The following is a 26,232-nucleotide window of genomic DNA, read 5'->3' on the forward strand; positions in this document are numbered from 1 at the left end:
GGATCTTGGCTGAGCTGGCAGCTCCTGCCAGCGGACCCTACTGTTAGTTGTTTTTTCTCATAGTGGTCTGCGTGGGCTGACAGTCAAACTTCCAAAAGACAACAACAACATGTTTAAAAATGAAAACAAACTTTTTTTATTCCTCAGAATGCTCTCTCGCCATTCTTACTAGCCTTTCCCTGCTTTGTATCTTTTCAAATGTTGACATGAAAAGCCAGTCGTTCTAGCGGGCGTTTACAAGTTCATTCTTGCTCGCTAATCGATCACTCCAAAGCCAGGTCACCGAGGTCTCCTCAAAAGAAGCTCTCTCACATTTCAGCCAGCATTTTCTCAAAAGCTGTTAGACAACACGAAAGAAGCCTGCAAAGCAATTCACCATGATGACCCCTGACCTCTGTGTCAACGATGTTTGGATGATTATTTACCTTTAAACGCCAGGCGAATAAGAAAGTCTGATTGAACAAGGAAGTGAACCATTGTTGACTGCAAAGAACAAGTCTGGAATGGGCTGGAGTGTTTGCGGCCCCCCCCCTACATTTTTCCATCCTTTAATGTTGTTTTGTGAGTTTTTCCAGTCAGACTAAGTTATCCCTAATCAGGTCAAAGCAGCACAGAAAATACTGTAAGTTTGTGAATGTAGTCCAACACTGAATAAGTAATGTTTTGTAGAGTTGCAGAACACTGGTTTGCAAAACAAACTCAAAATATAACAGCGGATATATTTGTAATAAAGATGAAGTAACTAAAGGAGGCTCTAGTTTACCATATACCAAGACAATATGTCATTTCTCCAAAGCCAAAGTCTTTCACACTATATGTGACAAAAAGCTGAACACAGAATAAATCTTAGTATTCATCACTCCTGAATTGATAACATTCAAATCACTCTAGTGCACTCAGTTGGCAGTTTATCTATAGTTTAGGTACCATGAAATACACTAATGGCCAATTAATGGTTTCTGAGTCTGTATTCATGATTGTATTCTGTCAACCCTTAAGGTCTGTGAAGGCTGGGGTGGAAAGTACAGTACGACTGACCTTTATGCAGTATAACACAACTCCTTGTTGCTGCTGTTGAACTTTATTGCATTGCACTGCCACATTTATCATCTGTTATTTTGTCCATCCCATCTGTATCAGTGAGGTCAAGTTGAGTTTTATCTATGTGTACCCCAGTGTGGTGTATATTGCTGCATTCACTTTGTTCACACTTTTATATTGATATTTTCACATTTATTCATGTTGCTAAGACCAAGTAGGCAGAGTGACTTCTAACAAAACAATGTTTTGACTGAAATGTCAGCAGTTAAGGCCTAATAAAATAAAAAAAAAGATCCTTGAAGTGTTGTCAGAGTAGCAGTGAATCATTTTTTTTTCTTCCTCCACAGTATTCTGCACTGTCACTGTGGTTTTCATGGGAGCTAACTCATAATACGAAGATGCTGTTTGGACATTTCAAATGTTATGTGGTGTAAGAAGGGTAAAAATACCACACAGAGACTAATCTGGAGGGATACATCAATAAGGGAGCTGCAGGAGTGCATAAGAATATTCAGTAACTGGTAGATTATGTTAGATAATGCTAGCCAACATATCTGAATAATATTCTGTTTTTTATTCCACTGTTTCATTTAATGTAGTCTTACTTAAAACCAGGAATTGTACGTTTGGTGGACATGTACGTGGATACACACATGCACACACACACACCTGCCTTCTCTTCAAACCACTAGATCATTGTGCTTTTAACACCCCACCCCCACCGCCCCTCTTTTTTCCCCTATCCCCCACTGCCTCTAATTGAGCTGTGAGTGGAGTCCAGGTGGAACCCATTTGAATTCCCTGTGGTCGTGACCACTGTGGTTACTTGTGACACAGCCATACTTCTCATTTCCAGACCATTTACAACATATCCTTACCATCGGTAACACTCAAGGTACAATCATTATGGCACCTAGACACACCATTGCAATTTCGTGGTCAAAAACACTAACACGGATACACACAACCAGATGCAGGGTGGAATTAACATTGTAATCAAGTCCTGTATTGGGCGCATGCAGCAAGATGCATAATGTACGTGTTGGAAAATGTGCATCGCATTTGCCCAGGATGCTATTCAGTTCATTTTTTAAAGATTTTATTATATTCTGTGCACTTGGCTCAGCATCAGATAATGATATTGAAACGCATGCGCCATTGGGATCACTGTTATTGACATTGGAATTTGCTGTATCCCTGATTCAGAGGCTGAGCTGAAATTGCTGTTGTTGTTTGTATGTATATGCGTGTGTCTGTGATTCTTTTTTTTTTCCTCTCTCTCTCTCTTCAGAAAACTGCAAGGGAATGAAGTGTCTATTGGAAAATTATGCAGATGCAGTTAGAGGGAATACAAAATACATGGAAATTGAGACCTGAAAAGTCAAATACGAATAAAAAAGAAAATAAATGGTGAAGTTTTCTGAGCAGATGCCCTCCAAACATGGCTCAGCCGAGTTCAGGCCCTACTGAAATAAATGATAGCGGTATTTAGAAACATGGTTCTGCTTTTGTTTCACACGTTAAAGGGTGTGGCATGTTTTGGGTTTTTAAAAGTTTTTGTGGTTCCATCTGGTTTGTTTTTTTGCAGGCGGCCGTACCGTGCTCTGTGAGGTCCACCCTGTTGTCCTTTGGGGTTGATGCTAATGCCTCCATGCTACAGTAGTTCTAGTGCTACTAGTGTTCCCCAAAATATCACTACAATAAGCAGTTCTTTTATTGTAAATATTATTATAAAGCTCAACGACTATGGAGACTTAGTCATTCTTCTCATCAGGTCTTTTTGACGAGACAACAATTCAAACCCGGCGCTGCCATCACTCCAATTAATTGCTCCAACTAAATTCCAGCAACTACACCAAATACTACAACACAGTGGCTCTTAACCTTTATAAGAGTGCAACCCTGTGTTGGGATGAAAATATTTCCCAGCCCAGCCCCCACATCGTGACCACGTGGCGCACAGGGGCCTCACATTTCCCCACGTTTGCCTTCTGCTCGCTCAGTTAATGTTTGATTAATTGTTCACATTCTCTCGATGACTGGAGGACTTCCTTCAGCCACGTTTTGAGCATGGTCGTCTCAAATAAAATACATCATCGTCCCCACTCTGCTGTGTCTCTGAGCACACCTTCCTTTCACACTGTCAGACACACAGAGCACTTTTTGTCATCATCGCTTATCTAAAATTATCTCCTAATCCGCTCAGATATCTCCTCCTCTATCTACCTGAGGCAGAGATTAACCTAATGTTGCTGTAAAGTCGTATCGTGCATTCGTATCAGAATTTTTATGATTACAAGTACAAAAGGGGCCCAGTACCTGAAACTGATATTAGTAAATCTCTAATTAATTTTACAGACGTTTGGCCATAAACCATACAAACAGTACAATTTCGCTCTGATAATGGCACAAGCTGAAAACTTAAGGGATCTCCATGGCTATTAAAGTCTATCCCAAGGGAGACATGAATGTCTGACCACGTCTCATAAAAATCCATATAGTAGTAGTCGAGACATATAACTCAAAACAACACATTTCAAGCTAATTTTGCTGCCTGATGAAGATCCCGGGGATCGCCAAAGTCATTCCCATTCATCCTGGAGACATTTATTGGCGATCTGTCTATTATCGTCATCAAATTGATGTTGCCATTCTTACAGCTACGCCGCTAAAGTGGCTAAAAAGCATGTGACGCCTGTGGCGCCGTAGACTCCGTATCTATCATACCCGTAACCCTGCCAATGCTGTCGATATGTGTCAAAGAAAATGACTCGTCGCCATATTACATTGGCAGTTTATTCTTACTGCTTTCTAGGAGGAAATCAGTGGAGTACATGGAATTTACCTTTGAGCTCACATCATTTTTATATCTGTATACCATCTTTGTCGATTTATTGACTTTATCCTTTTATTTAAGGTCATCACAATTAGAAATTCAGTACTTTATGTGTAATGTGCCCTCTTTCAACATCAAGCTCGGCTCTATCGTGACCTGTAGTGTTTGTCGACACAGCGTGCCAGTTGCCTATGGCAGGTGATTAATTGCCAACAGGTATGGTTGTCATGGTAACCTGTCCACCTGAGCTGCTATAGCAACAGCAGCTACAGTGCAGGCTACACTCGTACAGCAATTGATGACCTTCAAACATCAGCAAAAATAAAAATGTTTTATGTCTTCATCAGTCTTTTATTTTATGTTTTGGTATCCACCCATTGATCCATTTTATCCACCTTTTCCATTTATCTTGCAGATTTTTTCCCTTTTCGGCCCGTCTTCCTGCTGCCTCATCCTCCATCCCTCAATCTTTTACGTTCGTCCCTCCACCAATTCTCTCCCCTCTCTCTTTCCTGTCCTGCCTATTACCCCGCCTCTCCCTCTCTTTCTTACTTTGTCTGAGATCCATTTGTGCTGCATTAAGCAAGATATGCTTAGAGAGAGCGAGAGGGAGGATAGAACGAAGGAACATGTGGAAAATGGATTGTGTCTGAGCTTTGCATTATAATGGAGAACTGTCTCAAGGCAGATTTCTCCCTGCCTTCAACTGATGCATCTGTCTGCATTTATTCACCCAACCAAACTTGCCGCTCAGGCACTGTGCTTTAATTTCTCTCACTTGTAGGAATGTGAGCCGCCTCTGTTGTATGCCTGTGTACTGTTAAATATTTGTATTAGGAATTTGTTTTGCTTCTAGGGCTTTTTTATTGTGTGTAAGCAAGTCATTTCCTCTAATGGATTGTATTTCTACCATCTTGTAGTTGGGAAGTGTTTTTTTTGTGTCCAGAGGGGTTGCAGTACTTTTGTGTGAACAGAGGGGAGGAGGGATGGTCCCATTATTTAACCCAAGCTATCAGTCTCACTTAACAAGCCTATCATATAGTACCATTCAGACACCGTGCAGGTTTAGGTTAGTGCTATTATGCATGTGTCACCGGCTGGCTGCGTTGCGTTGTTGCTCATCTTGTCAAGCTTGAGGCATACACATAGCGCCTCGAAAAGAGCACTCACCGTTTCCCCTTCAGCCTTTCACACATTTCAACTTACAGCACGTTAGAGGAGAATGATTTTGACATTTCACCTGTGTTTAGTAATATAAAAATTGACCGCTCTATTCTGAACCATCGACGAGATTTGAAAGCCCGGCCAAGTGGAAAAAATAATCGAGACTCTAGACGGAAAGGATCGTCTCTGTTTTAATCATCTCAGCTCATCTTCTAAGATTTCCGAGTGAGTGCTCCTCAATCAGGCTGTATGCAGACAGTGTGCTTGATTAATATTCATTTTATATGAGACACTTCATTTGCATGACTGCAATGGCTGCCTCATAAAAACGACTTGGCCCTCCCCGCCGGAGTGATAATCATCTGGACACGAAACAGCTGAAAATCTGAGATGTGGTACTTAACCTGGCAACGCGATCCCTCTTCATTACATACTGTTATTCGGAAGAGCTTCAAGGAGGCGTGACTGGTAACATCATACTTAGTAGGCTCCCGTCACATAACACAGAGCATCAAGTTTCACTTTGTTGCCGTAGCGTTGTGTGGAACGCCTTTGGATTGTTGGAAATCATCTTTGGTTTCTTCAGGTCAGCATGTGACAGATGGTGGTGAGGTGAGAGCGAATTCACCGTTCGTATCAGAGATGACTGCTGCATATGTAGAAATCCATGAGCATCTCCGAGACTAAAGTTGTTTCCATACCATACTGTGTCCATACAAAGCAACAAAATCTATATTCAACCTAATCATGTTAGAATTGAAACATTAAGACCATTAACTGATCCTCTGAGTCTCAAAAGACTGAGAAATAATCTCCTTTTTAGGCAACTATTTTGATTAAGAAATATCAAATATTCTAATTTGAAACAATTTTTTTTTTATGAGCGATGGTTAATTGAACATCTTCAGGTTTGGGACTGCTGCTTGTTAAAAACAAGCAATCAGATGACACTAAGAACCAGTAATGTGTTATATTCATCATAGTTATTTTTTTCTCATTTCATAGACTAAATGATTAATTAATTAAAACAGAAAGTAATTGTCAGACTAATGAAAATGATCATTATTTTCAGCCTAACACGCCCAGAAAGAGGGTAAGAAAGTCATCTTCTTCTGCCCCTTAGTGTGTTTTTAGACTCAATTTGTTCAACTTAAATATTAGTAAAGTGCTATAATTGTAAACACTATGAGCCTATAGACATTTGCATTGTGTTGAATTGTAGCTAACTTGACAAATCAATAAGCAGGAATGCCTAATGGCAATATTGGATATATTGTGCATATATTTTTGTATTTCTAAATCATGCACACACAAGATATTAAAAGTGAATATAAAATAACCGTAAGAGACTAAATAGGGATACACTAGTCCAACTAGTTTATTGTTATAAACTATCACATTTTGTTCTTCCAGTCCATTACATTGAATATAGAAGAAGCTTTTGTATCCGTTGAAAAGGTTCAAACATTTCTTATGGCCCCTTGTCCTCCTTAGATCTTTTCAGAATGCATTTGCCTTGTTCTTTTTTTATTGAAAACAGGGTTAAGGTGTTTAGACATCACAGTGGAAGGACAGTGACCCACATGCAAACTAGTAGTTGTCTATTTAAATATGAAAAGGATATGTAAAAAAAATATGTAAAACAACTTGAATACTCTATTTCACTGCAGGCAGTCTAGCTTAGAGTTAGAGAACAGGCGTGAGGGAGTGTGGAGACATTTTCCGACGTTGTCTCAACAGAAATGCTGACCAGGCTTCTATGAAATATATGAAATACTGTAAAATTGATGAACTCGTAATACAGTCACGTCAGGTAATGCAAACCAAACGGCAATAATATACTATAATAATCATTTTCCTGGTTGCTCACCTGAGAAATGTGTCATTTTGGGTGTTGGATGATTGACAAAGCAGTCACTCAGGATGCTAATTACAACCTAACACGTCTGACTGTCACCAATATCATGCCACTAATCAAGTGTTATCCATGTCAAGGCAGCGGGACGTGTTCAGTAGTAAACCACCGAAAGCCAAACATCGTCTTTTGTAGCTTTTAACACCGTCATCTCATCTTACCTGCTCACATCTTCAACACCTTTCCAGAAAGGTGTGCGTGTTAGCATCAATATTGCCGCAGATGAATAATGAACATACGTCTGGATTTGTTAGAACTTTCCGTAGCATTTTTTACTCTGAATTATTCATCAGCCCTCGTTTTGGATCCAGCTTAAATCAAGCTATTTCCCTTACTGCTCCTGGCCTCTCATTTGTCTTTCTCCCCCACCCCTACATGTCACATGATTGCCGTGAGCCAACAGATTTCCCCTTCATCAACCACTGCTCGTACTGCCTGTAACACCCGGCTCCGTTTTGCTTTAACTAGATAGAGAAGTCAATTAATTAAAACTGTCAGGTCTCGTCTTGGCCCCACTGGCACACATGCAATTTCTAAAATGACAAAAAAAAATAAATAAATAAATAAAAAAAACAAGATTACTGATTTGAAAAAAGTTGTTGTGCAGGAAACAGTGAGGCAGTAATGAAGAAGTCTCCGTGATGTGGCTGAGAACAGACGCTCCAGTCACTGCTAAATGTTGGCCAGCTTATCTAAGGGAGTTATCCTAAATCCCCCTCAGAACAAGTACCCTTGAAACGTCAGCACCATAATGTATCATAAGGCTCCTTCTGGAATACAAGACGAGTTGGCAATGCTGGACTACCATGTTTTCTGTTTTTTTGTTTTTTTTTTATCCTTCCTCTTTTTTTTTTTTTTCCTGTCTTTCATTGAACTGGGTCCAAGCCCTTCTCATAAATATGTATTTTATGATGTGTTCTTTTGGCGGTTGATGGCAGTTCCTGTACCTAAGCCCACACGTTTCTTTTTGAGAGCAAATTAACTACTGTGATAGTGAAGTGTTTTTCACTTTATGTGATAATTTTCTAAGTAACACCTGTGCGAGTAGTTGCTGCTTTATCTGTTGTGCTGCGAGATATGGCACATACACTCGCACTTACACGCGACGAGCTTCTAATTCGCATTGTCTTATGCTTTAGAAAACAGCCTCTGTCGCCTGCTACTTGCATTTTTTTTACAGTTTGGGTGCGAAGTTGCAAAAAAAAAAAGAAAACATATACTAACAATGGTACCATGAAATCAGTGACAGCTTGTCTTGTCTTCAACATATGATATGAGATTTTGAATATTCTTGTATGCCTGTGCCTAAATGTGTTTGTCTATATCCCTGCTAAGCATTTAAAAATGTTCCTGCTGTATAAACGTCAGGTCTAATTTACTGAATGGGAGGTGTATTTGAATGTGTGTATTTCTGGGATAAAGTTTTTTTTTTTTTTTGTAAATGGAGTCACAGTATCTGATTTGATGTCATATTTAATTTATCTCTCCCGCAGATGTCAGAACATTTTATTAAAAGTGCTGTTTACTCACAAGGATATACCTTTGATCAAATACACTCCTTCGCATTGCTATTTTAATGTCTTTAAAGTCATGTCACGTCATAGATAGATACACGAGAGACGTGCCGTAGAAAGAGTTGTTCGAGCTCTGGTTTTGTTTACTCACACACTTCTGCCAAGACCTTCCTGATAACAACACAAGCATTTAACCTCCTAATATTGTCCAAATGGTCTGTTTATGCAGAAAATCATGATAGGCTTGATGCCCTCTGCTCAAAAAATATGATTACTCTAATCTTGGATTTTTAAATAGGGATTAAGAACCAGATTACGAGATTGGAAATGTTCGTGGTACCACAGCTTGTACTTGACGTCAGAAAAATATCCCCATGCAGTCTGATAAAAGCATAGACATGTTTTTAAAATGTAATGTGTGTATACTGTATCTTAAAATTCTGATGTCATACAGATTCCCAAGAGGCCTGTCCTTTAATGCAACACTCACGTTTTGACCTTTTAGTAACCAAATGTTCTGGCGTCCCCACAAAGGACTTAGCTCCCTGCAATATTAAATGCAGTATGGAATGCCTGGTACGCGGTACGGATAATGCTCGTATAGAGGATTGCTTGTATCATTTTGCAGAGATTAATTTTCTGCAGCAGATCGTGGCTGATAGGGGATAATAGGGAGAGTTGGGATAGCCTAATCATTAAAGCTGACTTAACCTTAATATCATGCTATGGGGTTTGATGGGGATCATCTTGGGAATTATTTCTTTCTTTTGAGAACACACACGCAGCCCGGTGCGGGTCTTTTGATGGATTGTCCTCACAATCGAGTCGGAATATTGATTGTAAAATTTCCTCCTGTCATTTCCTCCTCTAACTGTGTTTTCTATAGTCATACTACACTCTTGGGATGTGGAGTTGCACATTTTCTTCTACCATCATTTTTAAAGCCTTGACACATCCTAATTGTTAATCTCACAGCAGTCACAAGACAACATGTAAATCACATAGATGCTTGCAACTCATTTTATGGTAACTAGCGATAGCTTAGCCACGATTTCCCCCAGTGTGACTCTCATAAGCACAGACGAGGTTTAAGAAAGCTCCATCTCATTCATCTCTTCAGAGAGTATCTGCTTATACATTTTTGTCAACTGAAACTTTGGAGAGAAGCCTGCAAGCACAGTAGTTGTTTCTTAGGTCACGCAAATTCATTCACAGGTGCAAACACTCAAACTGTGAAGTTATGGCACATGTCCACAGGAAAAGCAAAACACTGCCATGTTTCTTATGTCAATTACCATCAGGCCTCGCAGGGATATGCACGAAGTCTGGCGTACATATGCGCGTGTTAAGGCACTACATATATCCTGTGCATGCATTGTAGCCTGCCAAAGCAGTGTGTGTTTCATCCCTCGCTCCTTGTCTCTCTGTGGGAGTGATTTGTTGGTAAGGTGGGGGAGTTAACACTTCGATGAGCAAACAACAACAGAATATCCAAAAATACATTTTGTGGTTTGCACAGTCTTAGTGTTTGGCTGATCACACCCGGTATGGGTTCGGCTGACTGGAGATTGAACAACTTGCACCGTGTCACTTGATGACAACTCGAAACCCACAATGCCATAAGGACTGTGCACGAGGATGATAAAGCCATGGTGCATCCATCTGTTGTTTCTTACTGGAAAAGACTCACTCCTACTGCATTGTTCCTGTAAAAAAGACTGAATCACCAAGTTCCTCCACGTTATTCATTCAGTTTGTAAGTCCTCTGTTCAACTAACATGTTTTTTTTTTTTTTCTTTACTTTTGACAGATTTTGGACGCCATCTAGCACCAGTGCGACAGGACTTGTGGAAAGAGTGGCGCAGTGGAGGGAGCCGTGCCATAAAGGAATCACCCAACTTGGGCATTTGCCGCCAAAAGACTGAGCACTGAACTCAACTGGGACCTTCAGCAGCGGGCGGTAAGAGGAGGAGGCCATGTGGACCGCACGCCTGCTAGTCCTCGCCAGCCTCTTCGCACCAGCCGCTCTGGGTGAGTTTGGCTCATTAGAGCAAACCTGTGTTTTTTTTTTTTTTTTTTTGCCTACATGTTCTAAGACGTAGAGATGTGGGTTCAAAACAGGCCCCTTTGCATTTTGTGGTTGGCGTAGATTGTGGCTCTATCAGAATTTCGTCTTTTGGCATTTAGGTGCCAGCTTCTGTCAGTCAATCGCACTAAAAAACAAGTCCTCTGACTTTATGTCAGTCTCATTTCCACTCTGCGTCTAGCTGTGCTCGCTAATTAACAGTTTCATGCTCCTGAAACTCCTTGAAACTTTTTTTTTTTCCACTTTGCTTTCTGTGTCTGTTTCTTTCTGTGATTTTCTATCTATTTATAGATCTGTCCCTCTTTCTCTTGGCTCTGTCTCTTGCTCTCCTGGCAATAGGAAATGAACTAAAATTGCGTTCAAAGAATAATTAACACTGCTGTGGCTTTGTGGTGTGTGTTTAGGATAGCGAGAATTGCAGCAGGCAGAGAAGAAGACCCCTTTTATCATTTCACGCATTAAGATCTTAAGATTAATTTGCAAGGTCTTTCTCTACCCACGTCTTGGTAAACGGAAACTGCTGTAGTTTCTCTTTTGCCTTCTGTGGATTGTTTCCGCGGCAAACTAAATGAAGTCATTTAAGTTCACATTAAAAGAAGTCAGTGGAGGTGGTTGGGTGGTTTGTGGGTGTGTTGATGTGTGTGTGTGTGTGTGTGTGGTTGGGGAGGTTGGTCACAATCAGCTAAGGTTTAGATGTAGGGAGTGTTGGGAGTTGGGCAATGGCCCATAAAAATCTTAATTTGATATGGCTAAAACCATTAATGGGAGATTTAAAGCTAATTGAATTGTTTTTGCACTGTGATATCTGTGGAGGGTGGTGGCAACTGGGTCTGGCTGATTTCATCAACTCATCTAAGCTAATTGCAGATGAATCCATATATGAATTTATAATGAAGAATAATTAACGCAACATTAAACTAATACAAAGCCAAAGATGCTTGTTGCTTCTGATGCTTTTGTTTTTGTTTTTTTTTAAACTAGTGTTGCTATTGTTCATTGGAGCAGCACCCTTGTTGGTCTGTGTCATCACGTTAAGTTGCTCATTTTCATGAACCACATCTCCTCATTTCTCCAGACAGGCAGTCCCATCAGGAATACAGATTTTGTTGCGGTAATTAGCTGCAGTACTACTGTCCGGGATCAAGCTGTAAGGCTCAAGAAAACAAGGTCTAGTTAGCTAAAAATACTGATAATACAAAAAAGAAAGGACTAAACCCAAGAAAAACCAGTTCAAAACCAGGGCCTTGAGGTTAATTAAACAAACCGCAACTCAACACTAAACCAAACATTACTGGCACAAAATCATCATTTTGTTTCTGCTGCATCTATAAATGAAGACAAACCCAAAGAATTTGGTGCAGATGCAAGTTCTCATTTATTGTTGTTTTTTTTTTTTAAATCAACACAAAATCAAAGGGAAAATACACACTGTACAGCATGCCTAATATTTTGTTTAATTGTGCCTTAGGATTTAACTTCAGCAGGTGCTTTTGTTAGCTATCGACACGCTTCTGGTAGAATTCAGGTTTAATATTTAGTACTTTTAAATGAGTATGTCTGGCATGGACCTGACTTTTAAGCCCAGTGAATGAGTTTTCAGTAGGATTGAGGCCACTAAAAGCCTGTTTTACCCATTCCACAACCAGATTTGATGTGTGTTTGCAGTCTTTGTCCTATTGGAACACCCAGTATTGTAACAGTCTAGCCGGTGGTTTGAGGTTATGCTCAGGAATTTTGAGGTAATGCTTCTTCTTCATTACTACATCACCCTGTGCGATTTCCCAGGTCCACTGGCGGCTGAGCCCCCTCAGAGAATGATGCTACCACCGTCGTGCTTAAAATTTGGTCCTGTGTTCTTGGCGTTGAAAATCTCATCTGTACCCTTTCAAAAAAGTCTCAGGTCATTGTGGCCAAACAACTCAATCTTTATCTCATTTGACCATAAAACTTTCCTCCATAAGGCGTTTTTCTTTGTCCGTGTGGTCAGCTGCAAACTTCAGTCGAGCTTGAAATTGTTGATTTTGGAGCAGGGGCTTTTTTTTTTCTTGGACGGCAGAATTTCAGTTAATGTAAAAGTTGCTTTACTGTAGACAATGAGTCTGCTGTTCCAGCAGTAACCAGGTTCATGGCCGGTCAGTTCTTTGGTGGTTCTTCACCATCCAAATGAATATTCTCTGAGCTGAAGGGGACAGTTTGGTTTGTCTGCTGGACGTTTGCTACACCTCTAAGTAACATGGATTTGTGTACAATTGTTTGAGCTGATAATCCTGGAATGTGCAGTTGTTTAGAAATGGCTCAAAGACACATTCCTGTGTAAATCTACCATCCTCCTTCTCAGCTCTGCACTGAGCACAGTGGACTTTCCCTATTGTACCGAGTATTGAGTGTTGGTCAATCCAGTGAGTGCTATCAAATAAATCCTTTTTACGTTGGTGCAAAGAGAAGCTATCAGCTGCAGAGACATTTATTTATCAACCTTCACAACAGGAGATGGTCTTTGTGAGAAAGTAGAGAAAGTACGAGTTCAACTGCAGAGTCTTTAATAAAGAAGTTGTAGCTTTAATGTTGCTATGTTTGCAAATGTTTTTCAGGATGGTTAACCTACCATTTAAAGTGTTTTTTTTGTAAAGTGAGGTTAGTGTAACCTGCAGGAGTTTCTGAAGGCTGATGTAATGTGTTTTGCTGCCATCGAAGAAATAAATGCATCACGAATGAAAACATAATAGTGTCTCTATATCTCCTGCAAAAATGAAATGAATTTGATGATGTACAAATGTTGTACTTCAGAGATTTGGGAAAATACAGTATGTTGGTCGTTTGCTTGTTGTTTAAAACATGTAGAAAAACACTAGTGTTGAATAAATGTGTGTGTGTGTGCATTAGTAAGTGATTGTGAAAGCTGATTCCCAGCCCCCTTCTCTAATTTGAGGTCTTATTCCACCTTGTTAAAGGTGCCTTGCTTTTAAATGGTGACTTACGTAGTGGTTAACTATTGCAATAGAATACAAATATATATGTATATATTTAACAAATGGCCCGCTCAGTACATATATCTTGGAAAGAACTACTTAGTAATTAAATGAAACAGCAATAAAAACAAAGGCCTTGTGAGACTAACCAAAGTCATTCAAAGGAGCCAATGTGACAGAGCATGAGTGGAAACTGAACTCAAATTAAAATATAAATTACTAATGCGTTCATTTGGTCATGAATGTACATTTCTCAATGTTATTTGTCTGCACTAAAACTGTGTCGGTCTGCAGAAATAGTTTCTAATATCACCAGCTTAGGGGCAGATATTTCGAGCTTCTGTTTATTCCCATCTGTGATCTAAGCACTCCCAACACGACACAGTGACTCTGTGTGTTACTTCCTGTGTCTTGTGATTCACGTTATGAAGCACATGCAGATTATGAAGGACAGCAGTACCCTTTGCTGTGAGTTTGGACTGTCTGGCTATTGGCTCACAGTAAAACACAAGAAGATATATCGGGACTAGAAAGATGCATATTGATGTTCACTTGGCTGCATAAACAGTTAGTATAGAACAACCAGCTCATCCAATTAGAAAGTGTCATGGGGGGATGACAGACATCTTAGATATATGGCTGAAATGCTAATGGCCTGCATCCTGTGTTTAAGCATGTTTTAGCCAGTCTACTTCCTTCTTCTTACCTGTCAGGGTGCCGTTGGATTACGTTTACATTAGTATGGTGCGACAAGATAGGAAAAATTAATTCATCAAACCTCGAAAGCTGTTTGAACCATTTGGAAAATGGTCATCAGCAGGACACGCATGATTGATCATAAATGAGCTCAAACACACCTGCATACTTCGCACCTGCATAATCAATCAATCATTGATCTCACGGGCATACGTGACATCAAGCTGACTAACGATCTAGCTGCTGTGTTTTTTTTGGGTGTTGAAACTGAATCTAGGCCTTTCAGGCCTGGTTTAACTCCAGATCAAGTGCTCGACAAAGTGTTTGTATTAATTTTTTTAAAGCAGTCCTTTAACACACAGCCCAAGCTTGATGCCATAAGCAGATGTGTCCAGATGTAACCACTGAATTCATCTGCAGCTGTGAAAAGCTGAAGTGGGAACGTTCACCACAATATCACTGTGCATGTTTCTCCCCGAGAGTGTTGGGGAAATGTATACTCCAGGGGATGCTGGCCTACTTTAGGTCCTCTAGTCCCTTTTGTCAGGCACAGACATGCACACACATGTGCGTGGACGAATGGTGTCAAACACAGGAACTAGCATTGTTTTGTTGACACACACATGCCAAGTTTCACGTATAATAATGACAACATACGTGCAAAAAAATGCACACAGAAGCACATACCACGTTAGCTCAGAGTGTGCGTTTGAAGCAGCACCGCACTCTGCCCTTCCTTGTAATCGTTTGTATGTCAACTGTCTGGCACTTTACACTTGTCTGACGAAAATGAGGAATATTTCTGGACAAGCTTCTCTGCAGCGAGATGGGGGAAAAAAAGTCAATGACAGAACACAGCTTAAGGACGGGATTGGGATATGTGGCTGTGCGTGGGTGGAGTTCCTTGTCTTTGTTTGTGTGTAAGTGTAGTCTTGCGAGATTAATAAAAAGTTCCATCACAGATGCTGTCACTGAGTCGAAAAATAAGTAAAATGCATCCTTGTCATTGTTTTGGTAACGGTGAATAACAATGGAAAAAGCAATGCCCCAAACGCTGCGGCCACGCCTGAGCAGCACATTAATCATGTGTTTCTGTGCATGTAAAATGCTCGAGGAAGGATTTTATATTCATTCCACTTAATACCACCCCATGGAATCAGAGACATCGCCACTGTAACGGATGGCACCTCGTGGACCAATCCTGGAGACAAAAGCGGGAAGTCTGACACACACACTCTCATGGTCAGATACTAGTGCATACATCAAATCTGGAAGCAGAAATCATCCTGCTGGGGCTGAGAGTTGGGAGATGAGGTGGTGGTGGTGGTGGGGAGGTACATAATGAGGGATGGATGTGACAAAGAGACAGATGTGTGCTTGACGCATATGTTCAGCGCTTGTGTGTGTGCTTTTGTAGGTCTTTGTAGCTCTCAGGTGTCGGATAAATAGCAAATTCTGCAAAACGGGGCCCGGAAAGATTGGAGAAAATACACGTATGAGCATCCATGTTGTTTGTCGCCTGTCATTCATATACTTCTATACGCTCGTCCAGAGCTTAAACTAAGTTGAAAGCAAGCCAACATGCGCCTTTCAAGCAGTCACGTTGAGGCGCCAATATGCTACAGTTAGCTTTATCTAACCAAACAAGAACATTAAACCCCAACGTCAGTCTTGCTGTTCCCGTACACGATCCACTTAATTAATCTCCTTGTGCCAGGGCACAGACTTCATCCGCCAAGGCATCCCTGGATTTGCCTAATTTGCTTAATTAATTAAACAAATGATTTATTTGAGCTCATATTTCAAAGGGGGAGAAAGTTCTTTGTGGAGGCTACTGAGGCATGTACTGTTTTGTTGTGACTGCGAGATGCCTCTTGAAGCACTGAAATTAAGTGGGCTTTGGAGTGGGTGGATGTCAGCCATTCATCTGCAGCAGCATAATGCGGGGGTGGGGGGGGGTAAATTATTATATGCATTTAAATTGAGTGAGTGTCTCTGTTTTGTTAAGGTGACGTATGGGGATGATTACAGTCGCATTGTTTCACTTTGGTGCAAGTTTGGAGGAGAAGAGTTTAACGGCTGTAGGCTTTGTGCACCAAATTATCAGGCCTATATAGAGACCAACAGATAGGATGGATAGATAGATAGATGTTCCAGGATGACAATGACCCTGATCCATGGGGCATGAGGGGTCACTGAATGGTTGGATGAGCATTAAAATGATGTGAATCACAAGCTGTAGACTTTTTCCTTTTTTTCTTTTTCAACCTGGCATGTTAGACTCCACTCTCCCTCGCCATCATCGTGACACCAAATGAGAATATAATATTTTGGAAAGACGGTGTTTCATATCCGCCAGTAGAGCTACAGAGATGTAGGATCAGTGCCAAGGCACGCCGAAGCTCTTCTTCATTTGTCATCTGTCGCTATATTTTGAGGTGTAATACTAGCGAAAGGTTCAAAGTTACAGAACTGGGCCAAGACAACTGGAAAAACCTGTGTAATGCAGCTTATTCCCAGCTGTTAACAACACTTCATGCTAAAATGACCAAATGATGGTTCCTATTGTTTACCACATTGCCACCGCAGTGTTAAAGTGCTTCAGGTCAAACTCAAGTCAAGACAGCATTGAGGTATTTTAGGGAGACCTTGACATTTATCCCTACTGCCCGTCTTCTCACTGTTAGTGTGAGGGCTGTAACAAGAAAGAAAGCTTTTGGTTTTTATGCTCCGGACACATGGAACAGGTTGCAAAAGAAGATTAAAATGTGCAACCTGGTGTCTTTGACTAGATTTAAAACTACAGTTAATACTTTGAGCACTGACATGTTTCTTATTTGTCTCTTTAAGCATTTGGTTTATTTAAATATCATGGTCTTGCGTCCCTGTATTTTATCTCTGTCTGCACTTTAGGCACCTTGCATATTTGCAGTAGACATTAAGTGTGCTGATAGGGTTTCAAACGTTGTACGTATTTATTTTGCATGGCTTGGTGAATACCACAAACTGTGCTTATATTACGTGAATTTACATGCGTGTCATTTACAAATCAAATGGAGTGCTGACAGAAAACAGTACAGAACATATGTTGTAGTATATCTGTGTGTGATGGTGGCCATAAATCAGGTCAGAAAAAGAACAAGAACACAGTGACAAAACATATTTGATTACATTTTTTCACTCAGATCAATTTATTGCTTAAGATTTCTCAAGGACTGAATAAGGTCATCAACCAAATTCTTTAGTGCTGCTTTTGTCCTCTGGGAACCATGAATGTCCGTATAAGATGTCATGGCAATCCATCCAGTAGCTGTTAAAATATTTCAGTCTGGACCAAACTTTTATTTCCACCCGTGGTTTTTGTGTTTATTCTGTTAGAGCCCGCTGCTAATTGCGCAAGATATCACGGCTCGTTCGTACTGGATGAGGCGTGTGCGTGTCCTGGGTTTGGAAACTGCTCGGATCCAAGCTTGGAATGCGACGTGCACGGCTCATGTCGGTGCTGTAGAAGTCGAGGCCAGGTTGCAAAAGTACTAACCAGGCAGGAAAACATCACCTTGTGCCCAGTGACACTAGTACATCCCCGTGCATGGTCAGTGGTGTTGATCTGTATTGGCATGAAATTATAGCGCTGCATATGATGGTAAACATAATGATTTATTCCAGTAAGTAAAGGTGTGATAAGAGCACAGAGAGTCGTGCTGCTTCTGAGCACATACTTCTAACTCTCCACAAATCCACAGATTTTAATCTAATGACGGAGCAATTTATTGCCAGCAAAAGGTATATTTTAAATACATTTGTTACTTGACTTTAACATAAAAGTTTTATTGCTCTGGAAATGGTTTTGATGATATTCTTAAAACGCCTTGGGTTTAATGCTTTAACATTTTTTATTTGCCTCTTTTTTCTTTTTCTTTTTTTCCTAGGGAATGGATTAGGCCTTTACCATAAGCCACACAAGGCTTCCTGAAAATAGATAATAGCGTTGCAGTTATGGAAAAAATTACTTTGTTTTTATATCTACCCTAAGGGTGGCCAGCACAGCTGTCATTTGGTTGCCAGCTCATTTTATACGTCTTTTCTGACTACTATTCTTTCTGTATAGCCGATTGAGTTGGACTGCGAGGACACGTGACCTTATTTGATTCAAAATGTACTGCGTTTCACTTCTGTTATTCTCCGTAACATTTCGTGTGGCATTTGGCATGGCACTCAGAAATCCCCTTCCGCATTTTATGCTCTTCTATAATGAGTGAAAAATCAATACCTGCCTGACATGGAGAATTAAAAAAATGGCCTTTGCTGCTCGTTGCATCCATACCGACTGCCCGGCATTGCCAAATTGCTGTCAGAACCTCCAACCCAAGAGGAATGAATGACAGCAACATTAAGAATGGCATGGTGGGGTTAAATACCTCTGCATGTTTTATAGGTGTCCATGTTGGGGACTGTGTATATCTTACAAATGAATGAATCAGACTCACCGTCCACTCAGCCTGGGTGCGCAGGCATAATTTGGTAAGCGCTGAATGATGCCATTTAAAGTGGACTTGCAGCTGGTTGAATTGTGTTTAATGAGGACAGATATCGACAGCAAGGTCAAGTGGCAGTGAATGCTAGTTTACATTAGGCTGCATAATGTGCCCGCGTGTGTGTGCCTGGTGCATGTATGCATTTGTGGTGGCTGGGAGGTTGGAGAAGGAATTGCTAAGTAACCCCACAGACCAGTTCACAGGGCCAAAACGGTGGGTGTGCAAGACCGCAGGGTTTCCCACAATGCATAACAGCAGGGGTCAGGCAGTAATTTGGGGTGTGGGCGGATTGTGAGGAGCAGGAAGGGCAAACAGAAACCACACAGAGAGACAAAGCAGCGACCCACTACATGCTTTGCTCAATTTGTGAAATTAATTACTTCTCCCTTCCCGAGCCAAACTGCGAAATCTATACGTGCAACATATGCTTTTTTTTTTTTTTAATCCCCCCCCCGCCTGTAAAACAAATGTGTCCGCATACATGTAGCTGTTTGTAAATGCGATGCATTTGCATTTTGATGACGCGGTAAGACTGGGCAGATGATTACATGTTGCAATGTTAGACACTAAAATGATGTATATGCAAATCTATCATCTTTGTAGGGTTGCCCACTCTTATCTTCATTCCACTAGAAGGCTTTCACAATCATGGGTGAGGTTATGACAGTGACATAATGAATTGTTTTTGGGGTTTTTTTTGTGGCAGTACATGATTACAGTTCGCCTCCAGGCTTTCGGAAAGTATATACATTTTGCAAATTATTGAGATTAGAGTTTCTCCTTCTAAGTAACATGTTGCTTATAACATGAGTTGATTTTAATTTCTTTTTCCTGTGTAAGGAGGTTGAGTGCTGTGCAGCTACGTCTTCCTCAGATAATTTGATATGTGTCGACATGAACACGCTCGGCGATCACAAATAAATGTGTTATACTATGATTTGATGTCGACTCAGATCGCATTTTATAATTAGATTCAGTCATAATTACAATTGAATGAATTTAATGATGACATGTCACTAAGATAAATAGTTATATTTAGAAATAAATAAATATAAATAGAGTTACGGGCAAAAACACGAGCTACAGTACCATCACTAGCTGTAGTTGCTTTGTGTTGCTCACAGTTGCTTTCATTTTCAAGGGATTGCTTTAACTTTAGAGAAGGTTAATGGTGCAAAGTTAGGTGAGATGTCCCACAGCACACTGATATCTGCTAAATATGAAGCTACAATAGTCTGAAGTAGCTCCCAAAATGTCAAACAACAAATATAATAGTCTTTACACTGCAAAATAAAGACTACTGTATACTGTACATCTGCTGTGTGCAGTAGGGATCTAACAGTCTAACTAGCTAGCTCTATTTCTTTGACATTAGTGAAGCTATTGATTGGGTTGTTGTGTTTTTGGCATTGTTCGGTGACACGGAGACACGCAGATCTTATTTCAGTGGAAGCTCTTCGAGAGCCTAGGAATGTCTTCTCATGCAGCTAACGTGTTGCACAATGGTCACACAGCATCGAGCAAAGTGCTGTTCCAGTCGTTCTTGATGCATTGTCTATTGATTAAAAGTAAAAGTCAACATAATTGTACCATTTCACCTGAACCATATCTGATTAAAAATGTTTAAAAGTGCATCTAAACAACTGGTATTCTGGTTTCACTCAAGCATTGTCAGTAAATCTTGATTAGAGTGCTGCATTGTTCGGTGGATGAGGTATTGTCGCTGTTGTGCTTGTCTTCCGGGAGAACTGCGGCACTGGAGTACTGCGGAGAGAAATATGTGTCAGAGAACAGGGAGATGCGATACTGTACAACCTTTATTTGACTGAGAAAAGGAAAAACAAAAGGTGTAAAAGATTAATTAGGCATTGTTTCGTTTGATCTTCATTTCCTGTTTGTATGCGGCACTCGCACTATCAGGGCGAATTTTAATGTATTCATACACGAGTGCCTAAGATCTGGTACAGTTAGCCTCAAAGTAAAGTTCACCACAGACACAGTGGGCCAATTATGGGCAAGATGGTGTACAACCCTGCTCTCTGTTCCCTCTCTGCTGTCATTGAACAAACCAAGCATGCAGAGTAAGTGGCGATTTCACCTCAGATAATCAATATGAAGTATTGTAAAGACTGCATTTGGTACAAAAGGGTGGGGGTGGGGGTGGAGGAGGGGATCAAATGATACTGTGGCACAGATTACCCCATGAGACCTTGAGGATAAGAGAGAAAGAGGGAGCAAGTGAGGTGGGGCGATACTGGAGATGGCCTTCAGTATGGCCCAGTGGCCTTGGAGGGGAATTCAATACAGCCATTGACAAAAGAAGGCTTCCATTGTGGAGGAACCAGCCTCCTTCGGGAGGCTGTTCCATTTCCTTATTAATTGTGCTCTCATTAAAATAAAAGGAAGGAGAGAGGGGAACGGATAGAGCGAGAGTAATGGTAGCTCTTGAGCGTGGCCTCCTTGTTTGGAAGGATGCCAGGGTCAAGTAGTTTACAGCTCCAGTGCTTCACACAGGACTGGAAATACACTGTAGTTTATTTTCTTTTATGTACTGCATGTACGGTACACACAGAAAGACAGACACCCACTTCCTCCCTTTATCGTCAGCGCCTTAAATACACACCCCAGCACAAGAACACAAATCTTCCTCATTGGCTCCTGCCGCATCCCCTGCAGATGTACAGTATCAAGGCTCTGGAGGTCACAGCTTGGCCTCGGTCTCGCCCCACAGCTGTCAGCCAAGGGAGGAGTCATCAGTTTAGGCCATGGATCACTGATATCCCGCTCGAAGATACTCCCTAAAGACATCTGTTGCTCTCCGCTTATTGGATAATTCTTATTTATTACAACTTGGGTCATGTTTTTGTAGTTTTATCAAATAGGATAACACTGTAAGTAACTGCTGACATCTGGGAACAGAGCAGCAACTCATGGCAGGAAACTAAAAGCAGTCAGATTATTTAAAGTACTGCATTAAGACAGTGGTCCCCAACCCTGGTCCTCAAGGACCAATGTCTTCTGATTGGCTGAAAACACCTGATCCAGGTAATTAGAAGTGAGTGGGACAGGGGCAGTTGGCAGTGGGCCTTGAGGATCAGCGCTGGGGACCAAGGTGTGAAACCGGAAGGGGGTGCATCTAGTATGTTGGTAGAGTAGTAATCCTTCACTGCAAAGAAAAACTATGTACAGACAATATGTGATATCACTGTGGAGCTGCAGCGATTATTCAAGTAATTGATTAGTAAAGGAAAATTAATTAACAGCTGTTTTAAAGCCATCTATGTTCTGTATCCAGCTTATCAGATTTTATTTATGACGCTACTTTACATATCTTAAGGTTTTCCACTATTCTTCAGCCAAAGCAAGTAAACTGTAGACACAACACACAACACATTATCACTATTTTATAAAGATTTAGTAGACAAAATGATTCATTCAGTTGAAAGACAATAATAAAGAGTTTCATTGATAATGAAACTGACTAATAGTTGTTTAAGCAAACACTTGGATCTGCTCTTTCAGGCCAACACTTTCTCTGGACATCATATTTAATATTTGGCTCTGTAGATGCATTCTTCAAGCTCTGGCTAATTTATCAGTTATTCCCTTTTTTTCCTATATTAGATAAATCTATAGGGTTCCCCTTAAAATATAATGCAGACAGTAATGAGAACAAATTGCAGTGTTCCATCAACAGCTTCTTGAATGTAAATACAGAAGCCAATAAATTATAATGGAGTCTTCAATCTGGTCTTATTTGTTCTTTCTTATGAGCATTTTTTTTTTAATTATCCTCCGCTATCTTTGTTTTTTCCACTCCCATATGGATTTACGTCTTGTTAAAAGTTTTGTGTACATCTGATATCTCTCAGATGGTGAGAAATGTGTTTTGAGGGAAACTAGTCGTCTACAATGAATGTTGGCCTTCTTTCCTTCTTACACAGGATTTTCTGAACTCTGATGGAGAATACCAGAGGGAAGATGTATTTTTTTGGGGAGGTGGGGGTAAAGGGCAGGAGCCATTACTTTCACAGACATCTCCCTGTGCTTGAGACCCTACAAAAGACCAACTGTGTCAAATGAGGAAAAGATGCAGGTGCACATTCCCCAGTGGTGCGCTCCCTCTTTCCTCCCACACTCCACACATATATTAACACTTGTGTTCACACACACCATGCCTCCGTGATCAGTGCCCCTCATTTGCTGGCATGGGGGCAGCGGTGGCGGGGGTGGATTGGGGGGGGGGGTGGTGGTTTAGTAGGAGATCCTTTTTCACTGTGATAATACACTCCTTTCTCAGCCCCGAGATTGACCGAGGAAAGGGTTGAAACTCGAGAAGCGGAGTGAGCGATGTCATTCCACAGCAGGCAGCGGCATCAAACAATGTGGCACTCCATTTTTATTGCCCCGCTGCAGATGTTCCTCAGCTGCACGTTAGCTCTGTGCACACAATGGTGGTGGTGGTGGTGGTGGTGGGGGGGGATTTCTGACAGATTTTTGCGTTCTACGGTAAATGACCCAGATGGGAATGCAAGCACACTAAACACACAACGCTAATCGCTGCAACTTATAAAGTCACTTCTTCTTTATACAGTAACTTAAGATGTAATCACATGTTTATGAGCTTTACCCTGGATGACTGGATGATTCCCATAGTTACAGTGCAAACAGGGAACTGCTAATAGCGAATCAAGCATGACTTTCCAAGGCACTGATTAACCAAAACGTCCCAACATAGCCGGTGGCTACTGTAACTTGACTTTCACCACATTACCCTGTGTACATAACCTAAAGAAGATGTTCTAACCCTTTAAAATGAGGCAATGCTACGGCCTTGTGACTCATTGTTTTCTTTATAAAAAAAAAAAAAGATCTGTTAATCATCTTGCGACTTGTAAAACGTTTCTAGTTCCTGTTTGGAAATGTACCTAACCCCTGGCTGGTGGCTGCTGACATAGAGCAGAGCCCAAAACCATTCACCCGCAACTGCAAACAAGTGAAAACAACCCTTGAAAAATTGTGTTTTCTTTGTGTTTTCACTTTTTTCTTTTTTACCAGACTAAACTTTGCATTTCCTGAATATGCACATTCTCCTCTGGCACTTCACATATGGTTATTTGTCATGTGTCACTTCAAAATTGTATTCAGCTTTCCCTCAAAGTGTTTTTGAGCAATAAATTGGAACAACTCCGCTAATGATCAGATGATGTTTTAGAGGAACTTTCATCAGTTCAATACCTAAACTAATATATGCATTCACTGGAGCGTCTCTCTTTCCCAGTAACAGGTTTGCCAAATAAATTAGTTGTTTCTGAGGTGCAAGCCAGTCTCAATGTGATATTATATCATGCATCGCAGCTTCTACACCTGCTCGTGTGAAATCATGTGCGGCGTGTTTTGTCGAAAGTCTCGCATTCCTTCCTATTTCATGCTTCCTGTGCTTGTTGTCGGTTTCTAGTGCGCCGCGTGTTAAGAGTCGTGGCCATGATTGGATGCACAAACATCACGTACACGTTGCTTCATAAATATTCAGCCCTCATTATCTCTGCACAATAACTCCATTTCTGGTACCTGTCATTTTGGATCCAGAACAGAAATAAGATCAAAGGGGATCATCGTAGCTGTGTGTTTTCTCAGACGTAGCTTAGCCACCTAGGCTAATTTCAGCAGTGCTGCTTTGATTGCTGAAATGTGAATGAGATTAGTTCTCACTCTGTGGGTGGTTGAGGAATCACTTTTTTCATCTCCAAAACCAGGGTTTTGTCTCTAACACGTTACACATTACACACTCTGGCACATTACTTTTGCTTTCATCACAATCCCACCTTTACAGCAATCTCGCCTACACTTTCCCGTCCCTCTTTCCTGTCTCCCGTTTCCCTTCTTCAGCTCCGGCGTCTTGACTGGCACTTTGTTAATGCTAAACATTTAGATTGAATCAGTCCTACACCCTGCCGCTGGATGTTGTAGCTCAGGGTGGAAGAAATGAAACACAACATGCAGGGGGGGGTCTAATTTAAAAGTTTAACGATGGCACGTTCCTCACGCGTAGGTGTGCGCACCAGATAGACAGGTTCCCTAGGGAGAAACGCCCCCGCCCGATGAATAATGCATTAAAGTGGGCATTTATACACACACTCGTGTACAAATGAACAGACCACATGGGAGGTAACAGAAGAAGCAGGTTGCAAGTTAAATACAGACATAGACAGCCTTTAATCTGCTGATGCCATCCAGCGCGTCAGACTCCACCACCCTCTGGATTCTTACATTTTATAGCACAAATCCCTTTTAACGGCTGCCGCACTTCAATTTTCTATTATCTGTATGCATTCAAATACCTTTGAATTATGTCTTATAGGGATTTAACATGCACGTGGAAAGATTAAACCAAGTTTTATCAGCCAGTTCTTGTGTGAAAATATCAGGAGCAGTTGGAATATCTCCCCTGAAAAATGGTCCTTGATCCTGCAATCATATAGCAATAAAACAATAACAATAGCACTATGACATAGTGCTATTGTTAACCTCCAACATCACAGATGAATATGCATGAAATCCCATTTTAATTTAGTCATTTAAATAATTTCTTGTTCTTCATTATGTAAGTAAACATTACAGCACCAAGCTTTAATTGGTATTAATTCATGCTTTTTGCCCCTCAGATATTACACTGCAGTGAAAAATATGTGAGTTGAGAGAGAAAGAGACTTGAAGAGAATTGGCTTAGGTTTATTTCCCAACATGTTCTCCTGCTGCAGAAAACAAATCTCTGCAATGTAATTCATAGGGTTTGGACCTTGTGCAAGGATACTTTTGATAAAACAGAATGCAAACAAGTTCATACAAGGACACCGTGAGAGCGAGCTTCAGTTTCCAGATTTCGCTTTCAATCGGTGAGAAGCTGAAAAATACTCATCCCACAGCTTCCCACAGCCCCAAATTCCAAACAAGGCTAAATTTCTCATACAGCCTTCACGGCCAATGCAACGAAAAAAAATTTTATCTCAAGATTTCATCAACAGCCAATATGCTGCTTTATGTAAATCCTGTTGCTATCTTTCCTTCCTGTTACTGCATGTTTCAAGTTGAGAAATGCATTTGTTGCTGTTATTATCAGTCGCCAACACATTCCTGGCTGTAGCGTGCGCAGTTGATACGGTGTTGGGTTCATTTTGCTGTTGTCATTTCGCTGGGTCATCTTAGATTAAGTGTTTTTTTTTTTTTTTACTATCACTATGATCAACGAATACAAACATCATACTGTGCCAAAGCAAAAACTTATTATCAGGCTGGTGGTGACAGCTGGCGGTGGTGCTATCCTGGTGGCCAGTGTTTTTGTGATGGAGTTCAGCTCCGTTTACTCTTCACAGTCGCTCTGTTAATACAACTATAATGACTCGGGGCCCCCGGGGATTCATTGAGATAGCGATATTGCCTGGTTTTCCTATTCATTAGAAGATAACGCATTTTCTA

The 26,232-nt window shown here is 40.8% G+C and overlaps 1 protein-coding gene across 12 annotated transcripts in view; it reads left to right on the forward strand.

Annotated features, from left to right (window-relative positions):
* LOC113157377 (adhesion G protein-coupled receptor L3-like) overlaps nucleotides 1-26,232 on the forward strand; it is a 194,528-nt gene that overhangs the window by 43,994 nt on the left and 124,302 nt on the right. For all 12 annotated transcript variants that reach the window (XM_026352846.1, XM_026352850.1, XM_026352849.1 and 9 more), the window contains one exon: nucleotides 10,281-10,501. In XM_026352846.1, coding sequence (XP_026208631.1) covers nucleotides 10,447-10,501 — 55 coding nt within the window. In that variant the 5' untranslated portion in view covers nucleotides 10,281-10,446. The remainder of the gene's footprint in view (nucleotides 1-10,280; nucleotides 10,502-26,232) is intronic.

Source organism: Anabas testudineus, chromosome 18 (assembly GCF_900324465.2).
Source record: "Anabas testudineus chromosome 18, fAnaTes1.2, whole genome shotgun sequence".
Lineage (NCBI taxonomy): Eukaryota > Metazoa > Chordata > Actinopteri > Anabantiformes > Anabantidae > Anabas > Anabas testudineus.